Source organism: Cervus canadensis, chromosome 7 (assembly GCF_019320065.1).
Source record: "Cervus canadensis isolate Bull #8, Minnesota chromosome 7, ASM1932006v1, whole genome shotgun sequence".
NCBI lineage: Eukaryota > Metazoa > Chordata > Mammalia > Artiodactyla > Cervidae > Cervus > Cervus canadensis.
Window position 1 is genome coordinate 80,997,264 of NC_057392.1, and position 24,813 is coordinate 81,022,076.

Consider the following 24,813-nt stretch of genomic DNA (forward strand, 5'->3'; position numbering starts at 1 on the left):
CTTCTTCTTTTTTTTTTTATATCCACACTTTTTAAGTTTCTTTTCCCATACAAGTCATTACAGAGTATTGAGTAGAGTTCTTGATATAACACATTTTAACAGTGGTTGTTCCTGGAGTTTGAAGTAGTAGGTGATGTTTTTTGAAAATTGCATTTTCTAAAATTTTCAAATAAAGATATGCTTTGTATAACTTTTGAAGAGGGGAACAAAGCTAGATTTATTTTTTAATTTTAATTTGCTTGCAGAATTCATTGGGTTCTCTAATCATGTAATTCAGCTTTCTTTCCTTTTTTTAAAAAAACATTGATTTTTGGAGCTATTTAATTTGTATGTATATGTGATAAAAGATGGAAAATTATTTTTAAGGTGACACATAGAACATATATATCTTTACTGGAAGATAATTCTGTTCATTGAGATATAAGTGCTATAAGCATTTTGGGTCAAAACAAAATTACCTGGGGACTTCCTGGTAATCCAGTGGTTAAAATGCCATGCTTCCAATGCAGGGGGCATGGGTTCAAACCCTGGTCAGGGAATTAAGATCCCACATAATGTGTGGCCAATAAATAAATAAAATTAAAAAACAAACAAAAACCCTCAAAACTAAATTACCTGTATAAGTACTTCCTGTACATCTTTTTTTAAAATGCCAAACAAATATTGTCCCTTTGGAGTTTACTTTCTTATTGATAAGATGGGTATTAAATGATTAATTACCCACTCAGTTACTTAATTACAGTTGTAATAAATTTTACAAGAAGGTACAGGCTTCTCCTAGTAATGAGAACTAATATCTTTGGGGGGTCAAGGCAAGTTTGTGTGGTGAAAGGTAAGAAGGGCAATACTTATTGAGATTCTTCACCTTTTCCACTTACCAAGTAAGTGGTGTCAAGTTAGAGCCTAAAATTTAAGTCAGTGGGTGCTGAATACTTTTCTCACACAGTTATCTCTTGAAAAAACCTTACTAAGGTTTCTTTTAAGCAGTACATATTCTCGTCAGCCTGAAAATGTCACTCTTAAATGTAGCTCCTTGTTTTTTTTTTTTCCTCATAACCTTGCAACTTCAGTTCAGTTCAATAGCTCAGTCATGTCCGACTCTTTGCGACCCCATGGACTGCAGCACTCCAGGCCTCCCTGTCCACCACCAACTCCAGGGTTTACTTAAACTCACGTCCATTGAGTTGGTGATGCCATCGAACCATCTCATCCTCTGTCGTCCCCTTCTCCTCCCGCCTTCAATCTTTCCCAGCATGAGGGTCTTTTCAGATGAGTCAGTTCTTCACATCAGGTGGCCAAAGTATTGGAGTTGCAGCTTCAACATCAGTCCTTCCAATGAATATTCAGGACTGATCTCCTTTAGGATGGACTGGTTGGATCTCCTTGCCATCCAAGGGACCCTCAAGAGTCTTCTCCAACACCACAGTTCAAAAGCATCAACTCTTCGGTGCTTAGCATTCTTTATAGTCCAACTCTCACATCCATACATGACTACTGGAAAAAGCATATCCTTGACTAGACAGACCTTTGTTGGCAAAGTAATGTCTCTTCTTTTTAATATGCTGTCTAGGTTCGTCATGATTTTTCTTCCAAGGAGTAAGTGTCTTTTAATTTCATGGCTGCAGTCACCATCTGTGGTGATTATGGAGCCTCCAGAAGTAAAGTCTGTCACTATTTCCACTGTTTCCCCATCTATTTGCCATGAAGTGATGGGACCGAATGCCATGATCTTAGTTTTCTGAATGTTGAGCTTTGGCCAACTTTTTCACTCTCCTCTTTTACTTTCATCAAGAGGCTCTTTAGCCTTTCCCTTCTGCAGGGGATCTTCCCAATCCAGGGATCGAACCCAGGTCTCCGGCATTGCAGGCATATTATTTACCAGCTGAGCCACAAGGGAAGCCCAAGAATACTGGAGTGGGTAGCCTATCTCTTCTCCAGCCGATCTTCCCGACCTAGGAATTGAACTGGAGTCTCCTGCATTGCAGGTGGATTCTTTACCAACTGAGCTATCAGGGAAGCCCAACCTGCAACTTAAAGTTGCATACTTAGTAGTAATCATTTATCCAGGGCCAGATTCTGTGGAAGAATGTCAGTGTTAGAGATGATAAAAATCTGAGGAAGGATATGTATCCTAGCATTTGCTACAAATGTATTATTTCTGTTTTGAGAGCTGTTTTGAGAGCTCTTCACAAATTTTTAGTTGAGTGCAGTTTTCGTCATCAACGTTTTCTTAAAAATTCTTTTTAGGTTTTCTTGGAGAAATTAGACAGTAATTTTATAATATAAGCTTTAAAGTGTGATGTTGATATAAACTTTCTGGTTATCTGTGAAATAATAAGCCAAGAAAAATGTGGTTTTTGTAAACATTTTCTTTTAATGTTTTTCAAGAAATATTTGTAATGGGGAGAAAAAAGATCAAATGCTCAAATAGTACGTTTTGGTTTGAATGTATTCCTTAGCATGCATGTATGTAACCAAACTGATGAAAGAAATATTTGAAAAAGCAGAAATTTTTGTATTTTTGTCTAGGTACATCACTGCAACTCAGTTGTTATATAGTAAATCTAATATTCTCACTAACTTTCATCATAAGATTGGAATTTCTTAGAAAAGACTCTCACTAAGCTGATATGAAACTCTGGTTCCTATTTACATCTTCTGTTTAGGAAGGCAAGTTAACCTATACTGGTTCAGAACTCACGTCCTGGCTGACTTTTACAGACTGTGGTTCAAATATAATTTTCATTTTCAGAGTCATTGCAGCACTATTCTGGTTTGCCCCACTTGTTTTCAGCCCAGAGGCAAACCTGAGACCTCAGTGTAAGTGGTGTACCGCTGTGCAGTTAGTGTCGTGGTTTTACTGTGTTGATTCACGTCAGCTGCATGTATAGGCTGCTTGATGGTGTTCCAAGGGCTTCATAGTAGTAGGTTCGTCGCTCAGCTGTGTCCAACTCGTTGCAGCCCCATGGACTGTAGCCTGCCAGACTCCTCTGCCCATGGGATTCTCCAGGCAAGAATACTGGAGTGGGTTGCCGTTCCCTTCTCCAGAGGAGCTTCTCAACCCAAAGATCAAAGCCAGCTCTCCTGCACTGTAGGCAGATTCTTTACCATCTAAGCTACAGGGAAGGGCCTTATACCAGTCTCTAACTGCTTGCACTCCAGATCCTACCCAGATTGTGCACAGAGGGGGTTACACGTTGCCTCTTTGCTGTCATTAGTGTAAATCAGAGAGGGTGGACCAGGACCCCACTGGACAGCCATCACAGTACTTGTTGGAGATGGCCTCTGCTTCGGTATCACAGGGCTGGAATGGTCTGAGAGGCTCTAGCTCGCAGACTCTACAGTACCTGGTGGGGAGGGAGAAAGGTGCTGCCTCTGCTCACTGGAATGCAGAGCAGGAATGTTCCACAGGGCTCCATCCCCCTGTCTCCACAGCGTGCAGTGCCATGGCTTCTTTCGTTGTGTTTGGAGAAGGGTAGTTATGTCCAAAGGGTTCCGTCTTGCATTGCAGTCCCGCTCCACAGCCCCTTGACCAGAGAATAAGCAATACTTGGTGCTTGTTTTGTCCCATATACTACTTAGAGTTAATATAATGCCATTTCATATAAAATATAAGAACCTTGCATGCATGTTGTTCCATTTACCCACCTCTCCTCTATAGTTGTATCACATATCACAGTAAGTTATAATTTTTATTTTTAAAAGCCATTCATTGTAAAGAAATTAAGAGAAAGAGGAAAGAAAGAAACGTTTAGCATTTCTAGTGCTCTTCATTTCTTCCTGAAGATCCTAATGTCCAGTCAATATAATTTTTCTTCAACCTAAAAACCTTCCTTTAGGCTTATCTCATAGTGCATAGGACTTCCCTGGTGGCTCAGATGGTGAAGAATCCACCCACAATGCAGGAGACCTGGGTTAGATCCCTCGGTTGGGAAGATCCCTGGAGGAGGGCATGGCAACCCACTCCAGTATTCTTGCCTGGAGAATCCCCACGGACGAGGAGCCTGGCGGGCTGCAGTCCATGGGGTCACAAAGAGTGAGACATGACTGAGCGACTAAACACACACACACCACAGCACATAGTGTGTAACTGCTAGTGATGAATTTTCTTTTTGTTTTTCTGAAAATGTTTTTATTTTTCTCTTCACTAGATTTATAATTCTGGGCTGACAGAGCTTTTTATCCTTTCTCTCAGTGCTTTAAAGGCATTGCTCCACTCCCTTTTGGTCTGTGTTATTTTTGAGGAGAAACAGGTGACTTGGTATCGTTGCTCTCCTGAATGTAAGGTGGCCTTTACTTCTGGTTGGTTTGCGGGTACTCAGCCTGTCTTTGCTTTCCAACAGTTTGATAGGGTATGACTTTCATGGTATTTGTCATGTTTGGGATTCTCTATACTTCTTGAATATGTAAATTTATTATTTCATCAAATGGGGAAATTTTGGCCATTATTTTTTTCAAATTTTATGCCCCATTCTCCGTTTCCTTCCCTGCTGGAGGCGCAATTAAAAATTTTTTAGACCTTTGCTTTTTTTAAAATCAGGTCGGTAAGGCTCTGTTCATATTACTTCCATCTTTTTTCCCTCTCACTTCTAGAAATTTATCTGAAGAGATCATTGAACATGTACACAATGATGTATGCATAACGATCTCATCACAGTATCATAATAGTAAAAATCAGAAATAAGTTGTGTCCACAAGTGAGAGTCTGATTAGGTTATTATTCTGTATACCCAAAATGGAATACCCTCAATTCATTAAAAGTGGGGAAGAGGGATTATATTTAATAACCTGGCGAGCTATATATGGTAATTTATTTAGTAAAAAAAACAGATTTTATTTTGTGATCTCACTTACATAAATTGTATACCAACATCAAAAACTTATAGCAACCGGGAGTAATGCTTAATGAAAAAAAGAACAAGGATGCTGAATTTTGGTAAGAAAGCACTGTGGCATTTTTTTGTTTACCTGCCTGCCATCTGCCATTCCTCGCTTGGCAGCGGCCTTGGGAATAGAAGCCTATGTTCTAGTATAGCTCGTTGGTGTCAGTATGGTTTGTTGTTGTTGTTCAGTTGCTAAGTTGTGTCTGACTCTTTGTGACCCCATTGACTTTAGTACACCAGGCTTCCCTGTCCTTCACTGTCTTCTGTAGTTTGCTCAGATTCATGTCTGTTCAGTTGGTGGTACTATCTAACCATCTCATCCTCTGGTGCCCTGTCTCCTTTTGCGTTCAGTCTTTCCCAGCATCAGGGTCTTTTCCAATGAGTTGGCTCTTCCCATCAGGTGGCCAAAGTATTGGAGTTTCAGCTTTAGCATCAGTCCTTCCAATGAATATTCAGGACCGATTTCCTTTAGAATTGAATGGTTTGATCTCCTTGCAGTCCAAGACTCTCAAGAGTCTTCTCCAGCTCCACAATTTGAAAGCATCAGTTGTTCAGTGCGCAGCCTTCTTTATGGTCCAACTCTCACAGTCATACATAACTGCTGGAAAAACCATAGCATTGACTATACTGAATTTTGTTGGCAAAGTAATGTCTTTGCTTTATGATATGCTGTCTAGCTTTGTCTTAGCTTTCCTTCCAAGGAGGACCATGTCCTTAAAAAATTATAGTTGTACTTTTTGACCCTTTTGGTGGTTCCCCTGAGAGACCAGCATAAAGGCTTGTCTTTGTTTTGCCTTCCTTGGAAATCTCTCAGAGCTGGAAAGGCTACCTGTATGGCATCTGTTGAAAGCATGTGAAGACATACTATGCACAGCCACTTGGAACAAGGGTTGGTGAATGGGGCAAACAGCAGATAGATCAAAAAAACCTGGGAAGGAAGAGGCTGAGACAGAAGATATATGGAAAAATAAGGGCATTGGAGAGCTGTCACGTGTACTGAGATATCAGTGTGTAACACACGTTCTCATGGCTAGACACACAAGACTTTAGAGGTGTGTCATCGGCAGACTTTTGAGCTCTGCACACACAGGAGGTGAAGGCTAAGACACACAGACTTTAGAGGTGTGTCATCGACAGACTTTTGAGCTCTGCACACGCAGGAGGTGAAGGCTAAGGCAGAATTATAGGTGGCCTGGCTAAGTGTTGAAGGAGTGCCTCAGCTCAGAGCTGATTGGGAAAGAATGGGAGAGTATTTTTTTCTTTCTCTTTGGCTTTGTCAGGTCACTGGCTGATCACTGAGATAACAGAATGGAGACTTCAGTGCCTGTACATGAAGGGAGTACAATCTTTGCAAAGATAAATTGGAAAAATCACTAAATGAACAGATGACTACTGTCCTCAAAAAGCAGCAGCAGCGAACCCTGGGGAGGGAGGAAGAATTTGATTTCCAGAGTTTACCACATTTTAATATTCAAAAAGGTCCACTTTTTAACAAAAAAATGCAAAGTACACAAAATATGGCCCTTTCATGGGAAAAAAAGAAATAGAAACTGTTCCTCCAGAAGCCCGTTGTTGGACTTATTAGACAAAGACTTTAAATCAGGTCTTACAGAAATTATAAAAAAAAAAAACCAAATAAAAATCTTTAACTGAAAAAAAAAAAGAGCAAAGAATAAAAGAAGTGCATTGTAAATGCTCCCATAAATCCCAAGTATATTCAATTTCTTCAGTAATGGGTATCATGCAGATAAACATTACAATGTAATGCTATTTCCTTCATCAGAAAATGGGGGAAATGGGCCTCTGTCCCTATAACTTTCCTCAAGTATAACTTGGCAGAGTCTATCAAGATCCTCGAAGTCTTTGACACAGCTATTATATTTTCAAGGAAGTTTAAAAACACATTGCATATTTATTTGTTCATTTATTTTCAATATAGCTGAAAGCAAAGAGGAGCTAAAGAGCCTCTTGATGAAGGTGAAAGAGGAGAGTGAAAAAGCTGGCTTAAAACTCAACATTCAAAAATCGAAGATCATGGCATCTGGTCCCATCACTTCATGGCATATAGATGGGGAAACAATCGAAACAGTGACAGACTTTATTTTCTTGGGCTCCAAAGTCACTGCAGATGGTGACTGAAGTCATGAAATTAAAAGACGCTTGCTCCTTGAAAGAAAAACTATGACAAACCTAGACAGCGTATTAAGAAGCAGACACGTTACTTTGCTGACAAAGTCTATGTAGTCAATGTGAAAGTGGAAGTCGCTCAGTCGTGTCTGACTCTGCAACCCCATGGACTGTACAGTCCATGGAATTCTCCATGCCACAATACTAGAGTGGGTAGCCTTTCCCTTCTCCAGGGGATTTTCCCAACCCAGGGATTGAACTCAGGTCTCCTGCATTGCAGGCGGATTCTTTACCTGCTGAGCCACAGGGAAGCCCAAGAACACTGGACTGGGTAGCCTATCCCTTCTCCAGCGGATTTTCCCGACCAAGGAATCAACTCAGGGTCTCCTGCATTGCAGGCGGATTCTTTACCAACTGAGCTCTCAGAGGAGCCCCTGTATAAAGCTATGGCTTTTCCAGTAGTCAATGTATGGATGTGAGAATTGGATCATAAAGAAGGCTGAACACCGAAGAACTGATGCTTTTGAACTGTGGTGTTGGGACTCTTGAGAGTCCCTTGGACTGCAAAGAGATGAAACCAGTCCATCCTAAAGGAGATCAGTCCTGAATATTCATTAGAAGGCCTGTTGCTGAAGCTGAAAAGTTCCAATACTTGGCCACCCGATGTGAAGAGTCAACTCATTAGAAAACTCCTTGATGCTGGGAAAGATTGAAGGCAGGAGGAAAAGGGGACGACAGAGGACGAGATGGTTGGGCATCACCGACTCAATGGACATGAGTTTGAGCAAGCTCTGGGAGATGGTGAAGAACAGGGAAGCCTGGTATGGTGCAGTCTATGGGGTCACAGAGTCAGACATGACTGAGCGACTGAACAACAACAACAAAATTTTCATATTCATTAATTCCTTTGCAAAAATTTATTGTCTGTTACGCGCCAGGCACTTGCCCTCGGTGTTAAAGAAACAGCAGTAAACAAAACACATTCCCTGCTCTTAAAGAGTTTTTACTCCAGCAGACAGGACTGTAAAAAACAGACAGACAGACAAACAAGATAGATACATATTATGTAATAAATGTTCCCGAAAATAAAGCTACCAAAGAGAGATGGCATCATTTTAGAAGTGGTCAGGGAATATCAGGCACAAACTGTAATTTCCCGTTATATTCCATAATAAATTTTATTTTTACTATTAATTTAAAAAATGCATTATTCAAAGATATAAGATAAAAACTTTAGTTATTATAAGTTATTCCCAGGTGGCGCTTAGTGGTGACCTGTCTGCCAATGCAGAAGTCCCGGGTTCGATCCCTGGTTCGGGAAGATCCCCTGGAGGAGGAAATGGCAACCCACTCTAGTATTCTTGCCTGGAAAATTCCATTGACAGAGGAGCCTGGTGGACTAAAGTCCATGGGGTCGCAAATAGTCGACTAAAGCGATTTAGCATGCATTATAAATTATAAATAAGTACACAGGATATAGTAATGAACTGCATTATGTTATGTTAAGTGGAACAGAATTCAAGGGAAAAGAGCTGAACATGTGAAGTTCTTTTGACCAGATTTTAAATTAACTGCTGTTGTTGCTTTTATTTATCAGTAGGTGGTGCTATTGCTTGTGTAAGAGAGAACTTTTTTCATTTGCTCTGTTCTTGAATATCAGTTAGTCATTACAATAATAAGACTTACCTCCATTCATTCATTCTCCCATTCAATTAATATAATTGTTATGATTCATCATCTTCAGTAACTGGTCTTATTACTGTATATAACTTTTCATTGTCAATTATGTATGTCAACACGTAATTTGACATGCAATTTGCTAATTCCTGATATATTAGAATATTGATCTTAAAAATTATTAGTGTGCCCTTAAGAAAAATAAGAAACTTTGCATCTGTTTTCTTTCCGATCTAAACTTAATTTGTGAACACATAATTTTAGGCATTCAATTAATCCAGCTTGGCTAAAGATATGTACTTTTGAGGATCCTTTTTCAGGTCTGACTCTTTGCAACTCCATGGACTGTAGCTGGCCAGGCTCCTCTATCCATGGGGATTCACCAGGCAAGAATACTGGAGTGAGTTGCCATGCCCTCCTCCAAGGGATCTTCCCAACCCAGGAATCAAACCCAAGTCTTCCGCACTGCGGGCACATTCTTTACCGTCTGAGCTACCAGGGAAGTCCAGTATATTTATATACAAGTAGTAAAGAGAAGAGTGAGTTTGACATTTCAGAGGTACTTTTAAAAGTTGTTATAGTTAAGTCATGTTTTTTAGTTTAAATAACTCTTATTTCCCTATTGGGAAATAACTCCCATGCCTGAGCAGTTTGACAGACTACAGGAGGGAAAAAAAAGGTATCTTCCCTCAAAGGTACATAATATCTTTTGATAGGATAATGCTTTAAAGACAAATTCTCAATTATTCTCTGCCTTGTGCTGTTTAGTATAATTGCTTATTTTTTATTTTAATGCAAAAATAATATTGATATGTTTGTAGAGCCCTGGAGTCTAGACTCCAGTGGTAAATTTATAAATTACAAAATTAAAGGCTTTTTTTGGACCTTCAGGTTCTTCATGTAAAATAGATGAGCGGGGCTAAGTGATCCTCTCTCTCCTTTCAGCTGCACAGTTCTATGACACCTTTCCCGTGGGCCCCGGACACACTGCTTGCTTCCTCTTAGGAGCAGTATTAGTGTGCTGCTTCTTTGTTTTTTAATATAAGGTTTGTACAAGAGGAGGTGGGCTTCCCAGGTGTCCATAATGGTAAAGAGCTTGCCTGCCAGTGCAGGAGACGTGGGTTTGATCCCTGGGTCTGGAAGATCCCCTGGAGGAGGGCAGGGCAACCCACTCCAGCACTCTTGCCTGGAGTATCCCATGGACAGAGGAGCCTGGTGGGCTGCAGTTCATGTGGTCTCAAAGAGTCGGACACAACTGTAGCGACTTAGTACTCAGGCATAAGAGGAGGTGGTGCTGTACATGATGTGCCAGAAGTGGGAAGAACTCAGGCAGTGCTAGAGAAGTGTGGCTGATCCTGTAACTTCAGACTATTTATCCTGTATTTTATTATAGTTGGATGCAAGTAGCAGAAACCATTGATCAAAAAGAACAATTTTCTCTAAGGTTACAGAGTTATCTTCCAGAAGCCAGACCTCGGGAAACTGGAGTGCTAAGAAAACACAGAACATGGTCCCTTTGTGCGTTTTGCCTCTGCTTCTCTCTGCTTATCCCTCTTTGTCCTTTCCCAGCAAACCGACCCCTCCCCCAGCCCTCCCCGGTTTACCTGCTTGAAGGTGATCACTGTTAACAGTTCTCAGGTGTCCATCTCTATCCAAGAGAGCAGCCAGACTGAAATAAGAAGCTCAGTCCCGGTTTTAAACACCTTTAGAGAAGGAGTCACTGGCCCAGCCTGGTCTAATCAGACATATCTAGGCAGGTTGGGGTATGCCATATAAGAATGGCCGTCAAGAGTCTAGTAGTAACCATGGGGATCCCTGGAGAGGGCCAGATCCTAGAAAATGCGGGAGGGAGACAGCCAACCCAGGAGGTTGCCATTTGTGTTTCAAAGCCTCCTTAGCCATATTTGCCAAAAATTTTCAGTTTTAATCCTCCGAGAGTTTTTCTTTTTACATGAATAAATTTCTGCTTTTATAATGAGAGTTATATTTTCAGATTTGCTAGAACTTTGCTAGAAAGCATAAAGTATAAACCATCAAGGGAACTGAGCTGCCTTTACATTCTGTTGTCCAGAATTGATAAATTTGGTAAGCAATACGAAATCAGAATTGTATTACAGAATTTACATTTAATCGTTTAAAAATCAATACCTAACATGTAGGAGGTGTTCCATAAATGTTGTATTTTAATGCATCATTGTACAGACAAAATGTTTTCATTTTTAATGACTTACATTCACTCAATTGATGTAACTCAGTTAATGGCTTACATTGCAGCATTTTGACTAGTTTTACTAGAATTGACCCAGTTAGTCAGTTTGGTTGATGTTTTTGAGAAAGCTAGTTTAAAATTTGTAAATCTTTGGCTTTTAATTTGTTCCTTTGATTTTTTTTAAATTTTTTTTATTTTAAAAGTCATATTTGGTTGAAGTCATGGTTTAAGCTCTGGGAAGGAAGGCTTGCTGAAGGACACAGGCACATTCCTTCATTCATCCATTCAGCAGATATTTGTGTGTGTGAGTTCTGTGTGATACTCTTGACTCTTCGAATAATAATACCCATACCTGTCAAATGGTAAAGAATCCACCTGCAATGTGGGAGACCTTCGATCCCTGGGTTGGGAAGATCCCCTGGAGGGCCATGGCAACCCACTCCAGTATTACTACCTGGAGAATCCCCATGGACAGAAGAGCCTGGCGGGCTTAGTCCATGGAGTCGCAAAGAGTCAGACATGCCCGAGCCGCTGAGCATAGCTCAGTCCTCTAGGAGTAGCTCACTTTTTCTGAGTACTGTGTAAACTGTGTAAACAGGTAATAAAATAACTAGTTATCTAGTGGCAAAGCTTATAACTGTAGGAGAATGAATAAAGAATAGAATAATGGTGGATTTTTAGATATGTCTCTACTTATTTTGGATGAAGCTAAATTGGTTAAACTTCCTGTCTGGTGGAGTAACTTTAAAACATTAAAAAAAAAAACCAATCCTTTTTAAAATGACCAATAAATCATGTGGTGTTGATGTTATTTTTCACCAAAAAGCACAAATATGAATTAGCTTTTTTCTGATTTTGTTACTTAAAATCTAAATATAATTCTCTATTTCTAGAATCACAGAACTTCTGTTTGACAAATGTTCTCTAGATGCCCGTATGTTAAAATCATGCAAAAGCTCCTGTTAGACCTGGACCTTTCGAGCTCTGACTCCTTATAGGCAGTGTGTCATTGTTCCTCCAACTCCCTTTGGGTAGAATTGGTAGTTTCTTTTCCAAAAATCTCTCTCATATTTTCTTTTACTTGTAAATACTTCATAAATCAAGCATCCATGTTCACACATTCTGATTAGTCACTGCCAGAGATACCAATCATGTAAAGAATCCTTAACTTTGATTTAAGAAAAGATGTTATTTCCTTTTATTTCATTGCCTTCAGTGAAATTACCTTTCCTTTTTTACTTACTCTTCCTTCTTTTAAATAATTCTATAGATTTTTTTTTCAGCCCACTAGTCCATATCTAATTATTTACACTATCATCTGTTAGGGGCTATAGATTTGACAATTAAAATTGCTCCTTGAGGACTTTCCCCACCCCTCCCCCCAGTATTCTGAGATTATCTTTATTTTCTCCAAGGAAGACTGTGTCTCTCAGTCTAATTTTTAATACTGTTGGAAAATATTCGTGAAAAATGATAGCTTTCTTTTTCTTAATACAATCTCAGTGCTTTTTGTATAGTTTACATGGTAGGATATTAAATGCATATTTTGCTTAATGTTATAAACTCATTTTGATAATTTTTTCTTTCTAAAAGCAACTTGTTCAAAAAATTTAAAATATTTTATATATATACATGTCCTTAATCCTTTAGTACCACATGAATAATACTAAAATCCTACTATTACTTGGTCACAATGTCATCTAATTAGTTTAGTTTCTTTCTAGTTGTGAATAAACCTTTTGAAAGTCAAAACCACAGACCACAAACTACTCTTTAAAAGTGGTAAAAATACTGTTTCATGTGTTTATGCTTATATTTGAACCTTTAAGAAAAAAATGAACAAGCTTTTAAAATCCCCAAATTGACTGCTGTAATTTTGTGGTAGGCCAGATAATGGGGTTCCCAAAAATGCCCGTGCCCTAATCCCGAGAACCTCTGAATGTTACCTTAAATGGCAAAAGGGACTTTGCAGATACAAACAAGGGACCTTTAGCTGTAACACCATCCTGGATTATTCAGGTTGACCCAAACTAATCATACGAATACTTTAAAGCTGAGAATTTTTCCTAGCTGGGTTAGTGTTTCAGGGAGGAAGATATATTCAAAGTGAGAGCAACTCAATCTCTGTTGCTGGCCTTAAAGAAGGAGGAAGGGGACCACAGGCAAGGAATGCAGGTGGCCTCTAGAACCTTCAGTGTGGGAATGGGGAGTCCAGTCCTACAGCTCACTATAAGAAACTGAATTCTGCGAACATCCTGAATGGTCAAGGAAATGGATCCTCCCCCAAAGCCTCCAAAGAGGAATGCAGCCTTGCCAACACCTCTTTTGTTTTAGTTTAGTGAAATCCGTGTGGGATTTATGACCTATAGACCTGTAAGATAATAAAGTTGTGTTGTTTTAAGCCTTGGTGTTCATGGTAGTTTGTTACAGCAGTACTAGAAAACCATGTTTGTAACTGTGGCACAAGGCCAGTCTTAGCAGTGAGTTATGTGGGTGGTGTTTGGGGAGGGTTTTCACCCCCTCTTTATTGATGACAAACTTTCTCCTATTTTATTGGTTTGCTTTAGCAATTTATTATTTCTTGAAATAGTTTCATGGGAGTAATACACTGAACTTACTGTTGTCAGGATCTTTTCTGAGTAATTTGGCTAGCTGAGAGTAAATTTTGGATGAGAGTGTGACAAGAGAGGCATGGATACTATTACCAGGGAGATGGGTTTTAATGGGGGAGAATTTTGGGCTAGCCATAGAACACCGTCAAGGTCCTGGATATTTGGGGAGGTGCCAGTGATATTTGCCCAAGATAAAACTAAACTGGCCAGCCTCACAACTTTTCAAGACTGCATTTAGACAAAAAATACAGGCATGCCTCAGAGATATTGCTAGAGATATTTCAAGTTTGGTTCTAGACCATCACAATAAAGCGAATATCACAATAAAAGGAGTCATGTGAACCTTTTGGTTTCCTAGTGCATATAAAAGTTATGTTTACACTATACTATAGTCTATTAAGTGTGTAAGAGCATTATGTTTTTTTTAAAAAACACATCTTAATTAAAAAGTAATTGGTTAAATAGTAATTGGTTGGTTAAAAAAATTGCTAACCATCATCTGAGCCTTCAGTGGTCATAATCTGTTTGCTGGTGGAGCGCCTTGCCTCAATGTTGATGCCTGCTGATTAATGAGGGTGGTGGTTGCTGAAGGCTGGGGTGGCTGTTGCAGTTTTGAAAAATAAAAATTAATTGACACTTCCATCACAAACAATTTGTAGCATGCAGTGCTGTTTGATAGCATTTTACCCACAGTAGAACTTCTTTCAAAATTGGAGTTAATCCTCTTAAACCCTGCCACTGCCTCATTAAACAAGTTCATATTATATTCTAAACCCTTTATTTTCATTTCTGTAATCTTTATAGCATCTTCACTAGGAGTAGTTTCCATCTCAAAAAAAACACTTTCTTTGTTCATTCAGAAGAAGCAACTCTTCATCCATTAAACTTTTATTATGAGATTGTAGTAATTCAGGCACATCTTCAGGCTCCAGTTATAATTCTAGTTCTCTTGCTATTTCTACCACATTCGCAGTTACAATGGTAGCTTCAAAAATCACTGATCATAGATCAATGTAACAAATACCATAATAATTAAAAAATTTGAAATATTGCTAAAAACACCAAAATGTGACACAGAGACATGAAGTGGGCAAACGTTATTGGAAAACCGTTGCTTAATAGACTTGCTGAACACAAGGTTGCCACAAAGCTTTAATTTTTGAAAAAATACAACATCTACAATGAGCAAGAAAGTAAAGTGCAACAAAACAAAGTAAGCTTGTTTATTGCTAAATCTCTCAAAAGCATGACAGCAGCTGACTGTGTGTTCTTGTTCAGTGACATAGCGTTTCTTCATAGACAGCTCAAAATAACATTGGTGTTTTACTTGGATGAGTTATTGTGAATGCAGATCACATTTGTATTCCATAAACTTCTTTTACAATAACTACTATTTCTATTATTTTTCTTCTGTTTTTTACTCATTGATACTATTTTTTTATAAATTATTTTCACTTAGCCAAGTCAAAAGTAATTTATGTTTATGTTTTCATATTCTGTATTCTAAGAAAACCATGTTAGCTACAATTTATTGCTTGAAATTCTGAAAAAAATAGAAAACCTCACCAGTATGGTCAAGTGATTTTCCCAGAAGTATCACTGATAGGTAAATGTGGTATCAGCATCTGTGTGGGGGGAAGCAGAGGAAAGGTAGCCAGGCTTCTAAGATCATAAAAAAAAGAATTCCCAAATCACCAACAAAGGCCTGTAAGTGAGACAGGCCAATCTGAGAACAGCAGCTGAAACTGGAAAGACATTTCTGTAAAATCCAATTCTAAGTGCTAGGGGATCATGACAGGATCTGGCAGTGCTGGAGATGTCTGGGTCTAATGTACTCTTGAAACTAACAAGTCAAGCTTCCTCTTGGTACAAAGCCCTGCACTACAGAAATTGCTGAGATTAAAATTCAGTTTGATTACAACAGAGGCAATTGAGCAAAGATGAGAATGGATCCAAATAAAATTGGGGAAGAAGCAGAAAATGCTTGTCTCAAAAACTGGAGGCTTTATTTTTAATCACCGCAAGAAAACAGCAGAAGAGAGAGCTCCAGAGCTATCCTGCTGGGACATTCCTCCCTCCCATGAGTGAAAACCGTTTTCACTTGAAAATGAGCAGATCAGGGCCAGAGTCAAATCATTGTTACCAAAGACAACAAAAGCATGTAATAAACAGACAAGCACTGCAGCCAGTTAATTCAAAAGAAGTTGAAGGATATTAAAAACATGACAAAAGCTATGAAATAATCATGTAAATCATTACTAGGAAAAGTAAGAAATGAGGTGATGGGAAAATGGGAGATTTTTAAGGAGAGGTGACAGAACTTAGGAGGGAGTTATTTTAAAAAGGAAAAATTATTACAGCAGTGAAGACCAAACTAGAAGGAGTATAAGAGCAAATGAACAAGGTGGATGGTACTTTAAGATAAATAGAATGTGAAATGGAAGCAAGGAAATTGCAAAAGAGATATAAAGTTTGATAGGAAGTAGTAGATACAGAAGATAGAGGAAGTTTGATGTAATTTATATTAAATATAAATTATATAAATATGCCTATTTATATAATAAGCATCTTTAAAGGAGAAGCCCAAAGCAATGAACAGAAAAATACTAAAAGCCACTATTCCAGAAAGATTTCCTCAAACATAAGAGATTTGAATTTGATATTGAAAAGACATACCAGGTATACCCAGGACAACTGACCCAGATGGCCAACACCCAGGTATATGCTAATAAAACTATAGGACTTTAAAGAAGTAAAAAAGTCCTGTGGCATACAAGGAAAAGAGCAAATCACTCATAAAGGGAGGAAACTCAGAATGCCACCAGACTTAAATAGTGTCACTGTACAATGGTTAACATAGGCTACTACAGCTATTCTGACTTTTAGTATAAAGGCCCATAAGCATACTGGTATAAATATGCAAGAACTCAAGGAATGTTATTCCCATTAGTGTTTTAAGGAGTTTATAGGGGAATTAGCTTCAGATTAACAATCCGAAACACATGTATGCATATACAGAGTACATAAAAACATATTGATCATACTATCAGTAGCTATAAAAGAATATCTATATCCATATATTATACTACAATAGATCACGTCTTAATATTGGACGTATTTGTACCACCACTTCTGCCCCTTTCATAGATAAATGCTGGTGCATGTGCATGCATGCACACACACACGCTTAACTCTGCACATGCACACTTATGAAGGAAAACAGGATAAAACATAAAATAACTATCTATACTGAGGATAGAATGGGAGAGAGGAAAGGGATAGAAGTTGGACTTCCTTGATTATACATTGTTTTATATATATTTCTTGGTAAATTGAACTTTGAAACCATGTAAATATGTTGCATAATTATAAAACAAAGTTAAATTTTTAGAAAGCAATTCCTAAAACCAAAGTAAGTGAAAAAAAAAGTGAGATTAATTGTGTACTCAGTCATTTGTATACCTACCTAGAGAGGAGCTAGTTCAAGTGACTTTAAATGATATAATTTTCTGTTCCTTGTGCTTACAGTGGAGACATAACAGAAAATTATCCTACCATATTGGAAAACATTTTGGCAGTTCCTTAAAATGTTAAACATAGAGTTACCATAGACTCTGCAATTCCATTCCTAGTTATGTACCCAAGAGAAATTAAAACATATTCACACAGTAACCTATACATAAATATTCATAGGATCATTATTCATAATAGTAAACAAAGCTGAAAAACTCAAATGCCTCTCAAATTATGAATGGAGAAACAAAATATATATCCATACAATATAATACAATATTACTTGGCAATAAGAAGTCATGAAATACTGATACATGCTAAAACATGGATGAACATTAAAAATATTATGTTAAGAGAAATAAGCCAATCACAAAAGGTCATATAGTATATTATTTCATTTACATGAAAAGGCCACACAATAGAAAATGAAAGTTGATTAGTGGTTGCCAGGAGCTTGGGGAGGGGGATGGGGGGATGGGAATGTCTGCTAATGGGTATGGGTTTCTTTTTGTGGTGATAAACATGTTCTGAAGTTAGTAGTGGTAATGGTTACAACTGTGGCTACACTAAAAATCTACTGAATTCTATACTTTAGAAGGGTGAATTTCATAATAAGTGAAATATAGCTCAATAAATTGTCACTTTTTTAAATGGAAATTTAAGGGCAAAAGAATGAAAAAAGAAATTTTAAAGCTCGTTTGTAACTATTTGCTTTGTGGTATTGATATTGTTATCCTGGGTATTTACTTACATTGATGCTCTTCACTGGGATTTTTGGCCGGGTGAAAGGAGATATGGAGGTAAGATTGGAGAGGGTAACCAAAAATCCTGCATTAATTTCCTGGCTTTGAATTGGAAGTTTCAGTTTGAGTTATTGAAAAAATGTCCTAGTGCTGTCTGTTTTAAAGGCCTAGAAAAGACTTTAATGATCAACTCAGTAACAGTGGACACCCTTACTTAGCATTTGTGGGGGGTTTTTCAGTACCATTTTTCACATTTTCATAAAGTGAACCATGACTCACTGAAGAAAAGATGGATGCCAGGTGTGGGGCAGGAAATATAAAAGTGAGTCTGGACCATTTTGTCATTGTATGAAGTAAGGAAAGTGATCAAAGACTACAGGATTTTGTCAAAAAGTCTAAAGACCAACTGAAAGAGGATCCCACTGGCTGATATTGAGCTAATTGGAGTGTTATATTGATTGAAATACATCAAATATGTTAAAATTAATGAGTTCATGATACTAAGCAATCAGATTTCTTGGTTACATTTGGAGGTTACAGGGGAACCAACTAGTGTAATAAATTTCTATTTACCCATTACCCAACAGTTATTACATAACGGTCGATTCTTGCCTCACCATACCATCACCTACTTCTCCATGGCTCATTTTTGAGCAAATCCTTGACATATCATTTCATCACTGAATTTTTCAGTGGATATCTAACTGAAAGTTAGACTGAAAGTCTAACACAAAGACTTTTTAACCTAACTCAATACCATTGTTAAGCCTAAAAACAATTAACAGTAATTTCTTAATATTATTAATTATCCAGTCACTATTCAGATTTGTATTTTGAAAACTAATAATTAATGGGAAACAGTCAAGATTTTATTCTGCACTTTGATATATGAACTATATCCTTAGGTAACCAAATAGTTGAGGAGATGTTTCTTTTTGTAGAACTATTACAGTTAGTAAGTGAAGAAAGAAAGATTGTAAATTACCAGGGAATCCCAAGAAGGATTGTAATACTGCCATTTTGCAACTGCACATGAATTAGTGCACCTAGGCAATGATCATCATTTCCGAATAAGATAAAAAGACATTCGGATGTTAAATGCTTCCTGCTGGAAGTACACAACATCACTTATGAAGTTTTCTTGCCAAACAAATCAAACTTGAATCTGATCAAGACTCTAGATCTAACTATCAATTAACAGGAAATAAAGAGGACAGAGTAACATGTTAACACCACGAGAATGCAGATGGTAAATTCAAGCCTGTGGGAATCTACAGGACATGACCCAGTTTCTTCAACCACAGAAAATTGCAAGGGGAAAGAACATGTGTAAGGGGAACATAGATCAAGAGAAGTCTAAAAGGCTTCTCAACCAATCAAAATGATTGTACCTTATTTGCATCTTAATTCCAGCAAACTGAAGACAGAAGAGGACACCTGGAAAAATTTGAACACTGACTAGGTACTTTGGTAATATTAAGGAGTTATTGTTCATTGTTTTTAGGTTTAATAATGATATTGAGGTTGAATTTTAAAAAACTATGTTTTTAGTAATATATACTGACATTCTTCATGATGAAATGATAAATGATATCAGGGATTGCTCAGAAAGATCTGGGCCATGATGGTGGTACACATGAGATAAGAATTACCCATTAGTTGCTAAGTATTGGAAGCTGAGTAATGGGTGTTCATTATACCAGACATTCGCAAAGTGTGGTTGCTGGACCAGAAGCTTTAACACCACCTGTGAACTTGTTAGAATGCAAGTACTTTGGCCTCACCCTAGATCTACTAAATCAGAGAGACTGGGGTGGAGCCCAGCAATTTATTTTAACAATCCCTCTTCAGTTCAGTTCAGTTGCTCAGTCGTGTCTGACTCTTAGCAACCCCGTGGACTCTAGGTAATTCTATAATAATACACATTAAAGTTTGAGAACCACTGCTTTATGTAACTCTTCCTAATATACTTTATTTGAAATTCTAATAAGATGTTTCAAAGAAAAAGCTTGATAAATGTAAGAAAATAAATTCATACATAAGAAAGAGAAGCTAGTTTAGAGGATAAAGCAAAGATCATGTAATTTTCTCAAGCGTTAGCAAATGAATTGTCATGGTATTAATAGCGAGCCAGCGGCTAATGATAGTCTTAAAGGAAATCATGAGTTTTGCTTTTCTTTTAGAATAGTGTCTCTACATTAAAATCACCTAGAGAACTTTTAAGAACATATCCAGGCCCCACCTCAAATTCTAGGTTTAGTTGGTTGCATTTCTGGGTTTTGGTTTTTTTTTTTTTTTAAAGCTTCTCAGATAACTCTAATATACAACCAGAGTTCAGAACCAGTGTCCTAACTTTACAATGCTCAAGATTCTTGAAGTGCTCATTAAAAGTTTCCTGAACAAACATAATGTCCATCGACATATGAATGGATAAAAAAGATATGTGTGTATATATATATCAATGTGTGTGTGTGCGTGTGTATATGTATATATACATATACACATACACAGTGGAATACTACTCAGCCATAAAAATGAAGAAAATAGTGCCATTTGCAGAAACATGGATGCAACTAGAGATTATTATACTAAGTGAAGTCAGTCAGGAAGGAAAGACAAATACTGTATGATATCATTTGTATGTGGAATCTAAAATATGGCACAAAGGAACATATCTACAAAACAGAAGCAGACACAGAGAACCAGCTTGTGGTTGCCAGAGGTGGGGAGCGGGGAGAGGGAAGAACTGGAAGTTTGGAGTTGACAGCTGCAAACTATTACATTTAGAATGGATGAACAACAAGGTCCTACTGCATTGCACAGAGAACTATATTCAGTATGCCATGATAAACCATAATCAAACAAATATTAAAAATAGAGTATACATATATAACTGAATCACTTTGCTGTACAGTAGAAATTAACACAACATTGCAAATCAACTATATTTTAAGGAATAGACTAATAACAACAAAAAGTTTCTTGGTCCTCCTCTCTTAGAGGCTCAGATTCAATAGGATGATATAGCGCATATAATTTGCATTTCTAACAAGATGACAGGTGATACAGATGGTGCTGGCTTGAGCACATTTTGAGTAGTACTACTTTCAAAGAAGGGATAGTTAGGTCAAAGACAGAGATAAGCATAAGTGAGAGGGATAATCTTCAGGGTTCTTGCTGCTAGCATCAGTAAATTACCTCCAGGGAGACTGCCTCATTTCTTTCTCGTGGTTAGAAATGCAAATATGAATCCAGTGTTCTATGGCTTATTTGGAGAAGAAAAGAGACTTAGAGCTTTGAATCTCTTTAAAAGCACAAATGACAAGGGGAATGCAGCCAGTATTTTATAGAAATTTTAAATGGAATATAACTTACAAAAATTTTGAATCTCTGTGTTGCACACCTGAAACTAAAGTTAGTAAGATTTTTCTGGGTGGTTGGTTTTTGTGTATTTTTAAAATCGTAGTAAGATTGGAAAAACCGAAAGAAAGTATAAGTAAATTTAGCCAAATCATCCTTTTAGTAAGTGTATATTTCATCTGAAGAATGAAAGAAAATGCATAGAATATCATTTTTGTAAAAGTTTTTTTTCTTACTGTCTTATTCACACACTGACATGCACAAGAGTTTTTTATCCAGTTGATGCTTATTGATTTTGCTAGATTGCTTTCTCAGATTCTATAAAATGTCTTACTTACTGCACTGTGAATAAAAAAAAAAGGAAAAATCTGTTTACTTGTATTTTCATGGTTTAAGATATGTATTAGAGATGCTTCAGTCATATTGTGTGTTTAGTTTCAATATGACAATTACTTTAATATTGTAGTAAAATTTTAGGTGTAGGGCCTATAGAGACCCTTATGAATTAATAGTAAGATGTCTTTGTTTTTTTCCCTATGGGATGTTTAAATTTACCCATTGAGTATTAACTGCTTAAAAGTGAATCAAACGATGTAAATCGAAATGGTGTGAGTGTTCTACAGTTCTTGAGAGATTTTATACCCTTTTCACATCATGGATTCTACTATGTACTTAGGAAAAAAATCATGTCTTTATCTTCTACTCAGTACACTATCATTAAGAAAAATATTCCTTAATAATTCTAGAATAAGGACATGTTCTTTTAAAAAATCATTTTACTATGTTAACATATGCCCAATTTAAAACTTCTTTAAAATATTTTAAAATAAATTGATTACATTATGTTCTTTCTTCCCCAGTGGTCATATGCTTTAGAAAAGCCCAACACTGGTAGCATATTTAATATTGCGTGGTCAATTGATGGTACCCAGATTGCTGGAGCCTGTGGAAATGGACATGTTGTTTTGGCACATGTGGTGGAACAACGCTGGGAGTGGAAGAATTTTCAAGTAACATTAACTAAAAGAAGGACCATGCAGGTATGATTATGTTTCATAGTCAATTAAATCTGCTTCCCCCCCCCACACACACACATATTCAGTTTACAATACAGAATATGGAATTATCTTTGTTTATTATGGTATCATCGACTTGATGGACACGAGTTTGAGCAAGCTCCAGGGGCTGGTGATGAACAGGGAAGTCTGGTGTGCTGCAGTTCATGGGTCGCAAAGAGTTGGACATGACTGAGTGACTGAACTGAACTGATTATATTTAAATCATGTTTATTAAAATTCAGTCATATTAGAAAGATACTAACTATACCATTAGTGACTTTTTTATGACATAAAGTAAGAACCATTCACTGACATAGAATATGAGTGCCCACAGCTCCTGAAGTTATGGGGTTGAGGCAAGGATGAAATTGAGTTCCCCAAACCTGAGTTTCTCTGCCAAGTTTATGATTAACCTCTCTATTCAAAACATTATTCCCTTTTTGTCCCCTACCTGTACCCTTCAAGTTTGAGAGTTATCAAGGAAAAGGGGGCATTGAAACTGAGCAGGACCCTGGGGGATCCTCCCTAGTACCAAAGCCTATATCTTTGAGTTGTTCTACAGAAACTAAGACCCCCACCCAAGTGGAGGATGGTGACTACACGCTTGCATTATAGACCCCAGACTGGTTGGAATCAGAAGGTTGAAATTCCAGAAACATCCCTCTATCACCTCACCATCTCTTATTGAGATTTAGGGAGAAAACCAGGTACTTTTGGGGTAAAAATCTTTACAGATTAAGACAGAAAGGTTGAAATGTGGCCATTGGAGTTTGGGGGAAATGTTTTACAGATCAGAGAACATCAGTGGGAGGGGTTATTTAATCAGTTGTAAGCTTCTTAAGGGCATGATACTATATTTCACTCATCTTTATCTCTCTATAGGGCCTAGCCCGGTGCCGCACATGTAATAAGAGCTTGACAAATATTTTAAAAGTTAGCTGATGAAAGGGAGGAGGAGTGGCCAAAGATGATGTGTTGATGGCAAACCATCTGCCAAAGAAAAGGGAGCTCTACCTTCTCCCTTTTCTTTCTCCTGTCGTTATCAGTTGCCTCTGTCTTCAGTATTCAGAATTTAGATGATTGTAATTACAATTTAGATGATTGTAAGTACTATAAAAATTTGAAAACATACCTTATGATTTCTTGGCTGGATCTGTTCAAGTATTCTTTAGGCTAAGTATCCAGATTTTAAAATTTGGATAGTAGGGTCATTAGTGATAATAATTAGGTACCTTATACATTTTCCTTGTTCTACTTTCTCATTTAAAAATTTTTAAACTTATTATAGAGAATTTAAAACACACAAAAATAGAATAGTATAATGAATCTCTTTGTACTCATTTCCCAGCCCCATAATCAAGCCTGCCCCATCCGTGTCCGTATCTACTTTTCCCCTGTCCCAATTATTTTGAAGAAAATTTAGATATCATTTCAGTTGCAAAAATTTCAGTATATACAACTAAAAGATAAGGACTCTTTTTTTTTTAACATACCCACAATACCATTCCTTAATTACTTAATACTTAAATACTAATTCCTTAATATTATCAAAGGAATATCCAAAAAATGTTCAAATTTTCAATTGTTTCCTCCATATCACATTTTTAAAGGTTTGTTTTTGTTTGAATTAGGATCCAAAATGGTTTACATGTTACAATTGGTTGATATATGTTTTAATTATCTTTATATTTTCCTCTTGTGGTTTATCTGTTGAAGACACCAAATTAGTTGTTTGTGTGTCTCCAGAGTCTGGACTTTTGCTGACAGTATCCCCATGGTTTGGTTTGACATACTTCTCTGTCTTCTGTATTTCCTGTAAATGAGTAGTTAGATCTATTTGATAGTATAAATATATATTTTTGTTAGTTAGCCTGGGAACTAAGACATTATGTCTGTGATAAAGAATGCATTGTGAGTTCTAGTCAGCTGACTTGGGGACACAGTTTTATTCATATAGCGCATGGGGGCTAGCTAATATAATATCGTCTTAATTTCAGAAATGCCCCAAGATGAGAATATATTTAAAAAGAGAGATTTTTCTTTCAAAAAAAAAGAACCATCTTAGAATTAGAGGATTTTTACATCAGATAAGGTAAACAGTGAGGTTTTTAAATAGCTTATCTAAACTGAATTGTCTTTATACTTAAAATAATGTTTACAGATAATCTTTCAAAACTTTGGAACCAGAACACTCTTTTTACTTTTGTAAAGGGACCTTACTCTCAATGACTGTAAGACATTTATTTTGCGTTTTTGCTAAGCTGGGTCTATCTTTTCATGGTTTTTTTTTTTTTTTTTTTTTTAACAACAGTTTCATTTACTTATTCGGTAACCTACGTGCAATGCCTTGAGCTAGGCAATGGGTGATACAGTTTTGAATAAGACAGATTTGGTTCCTATTCTCATGGGACCTTCTGGATTAATATGTTGAAATTTTTCTTTTCATAAATTTACCTCAGATTGATTAAATGAAAGTAAAGAATAAAGAAACAAAAGAAATTTATTGGTCCATGTGAAGTCAAGAGATAGACTGATGAGGTGGTATTGGATCCAGAGGCTTAAATAAAGTCAACTGGACTTCCATCACTTTCTCTTCCTGCAGTCTCCTTTTTTCTGTATTGGCTTCATTTG

General features: G+C 37.1%; 1 protein-coding gene across 5 annotated transcripts in view; it reads left to right on the plus strand.

The window, feature by feature from the left end:
* The window catches only part of IFT80 (intraflagellar transport 80), a 114,475-nt gene that overhangs the window by 43,646 nt on the left and 46,016 nt on the right, over positions 1-24,813 (plus strand). For all 5 annotated transcript variants that reach the window (XM_043473879.1, XM_043473882.1, XM_043473883.1 and 2 more), the window contains one exon: positions 21,985-22,164. In XM_043473879.1, the coding sequence (XP_043329814.1) occupies positions 21,985-22,164 (180 nt within the window). The remainder of the gene's footprint in view (positions 1-21,984; positions 22,165-24,813) is intronic.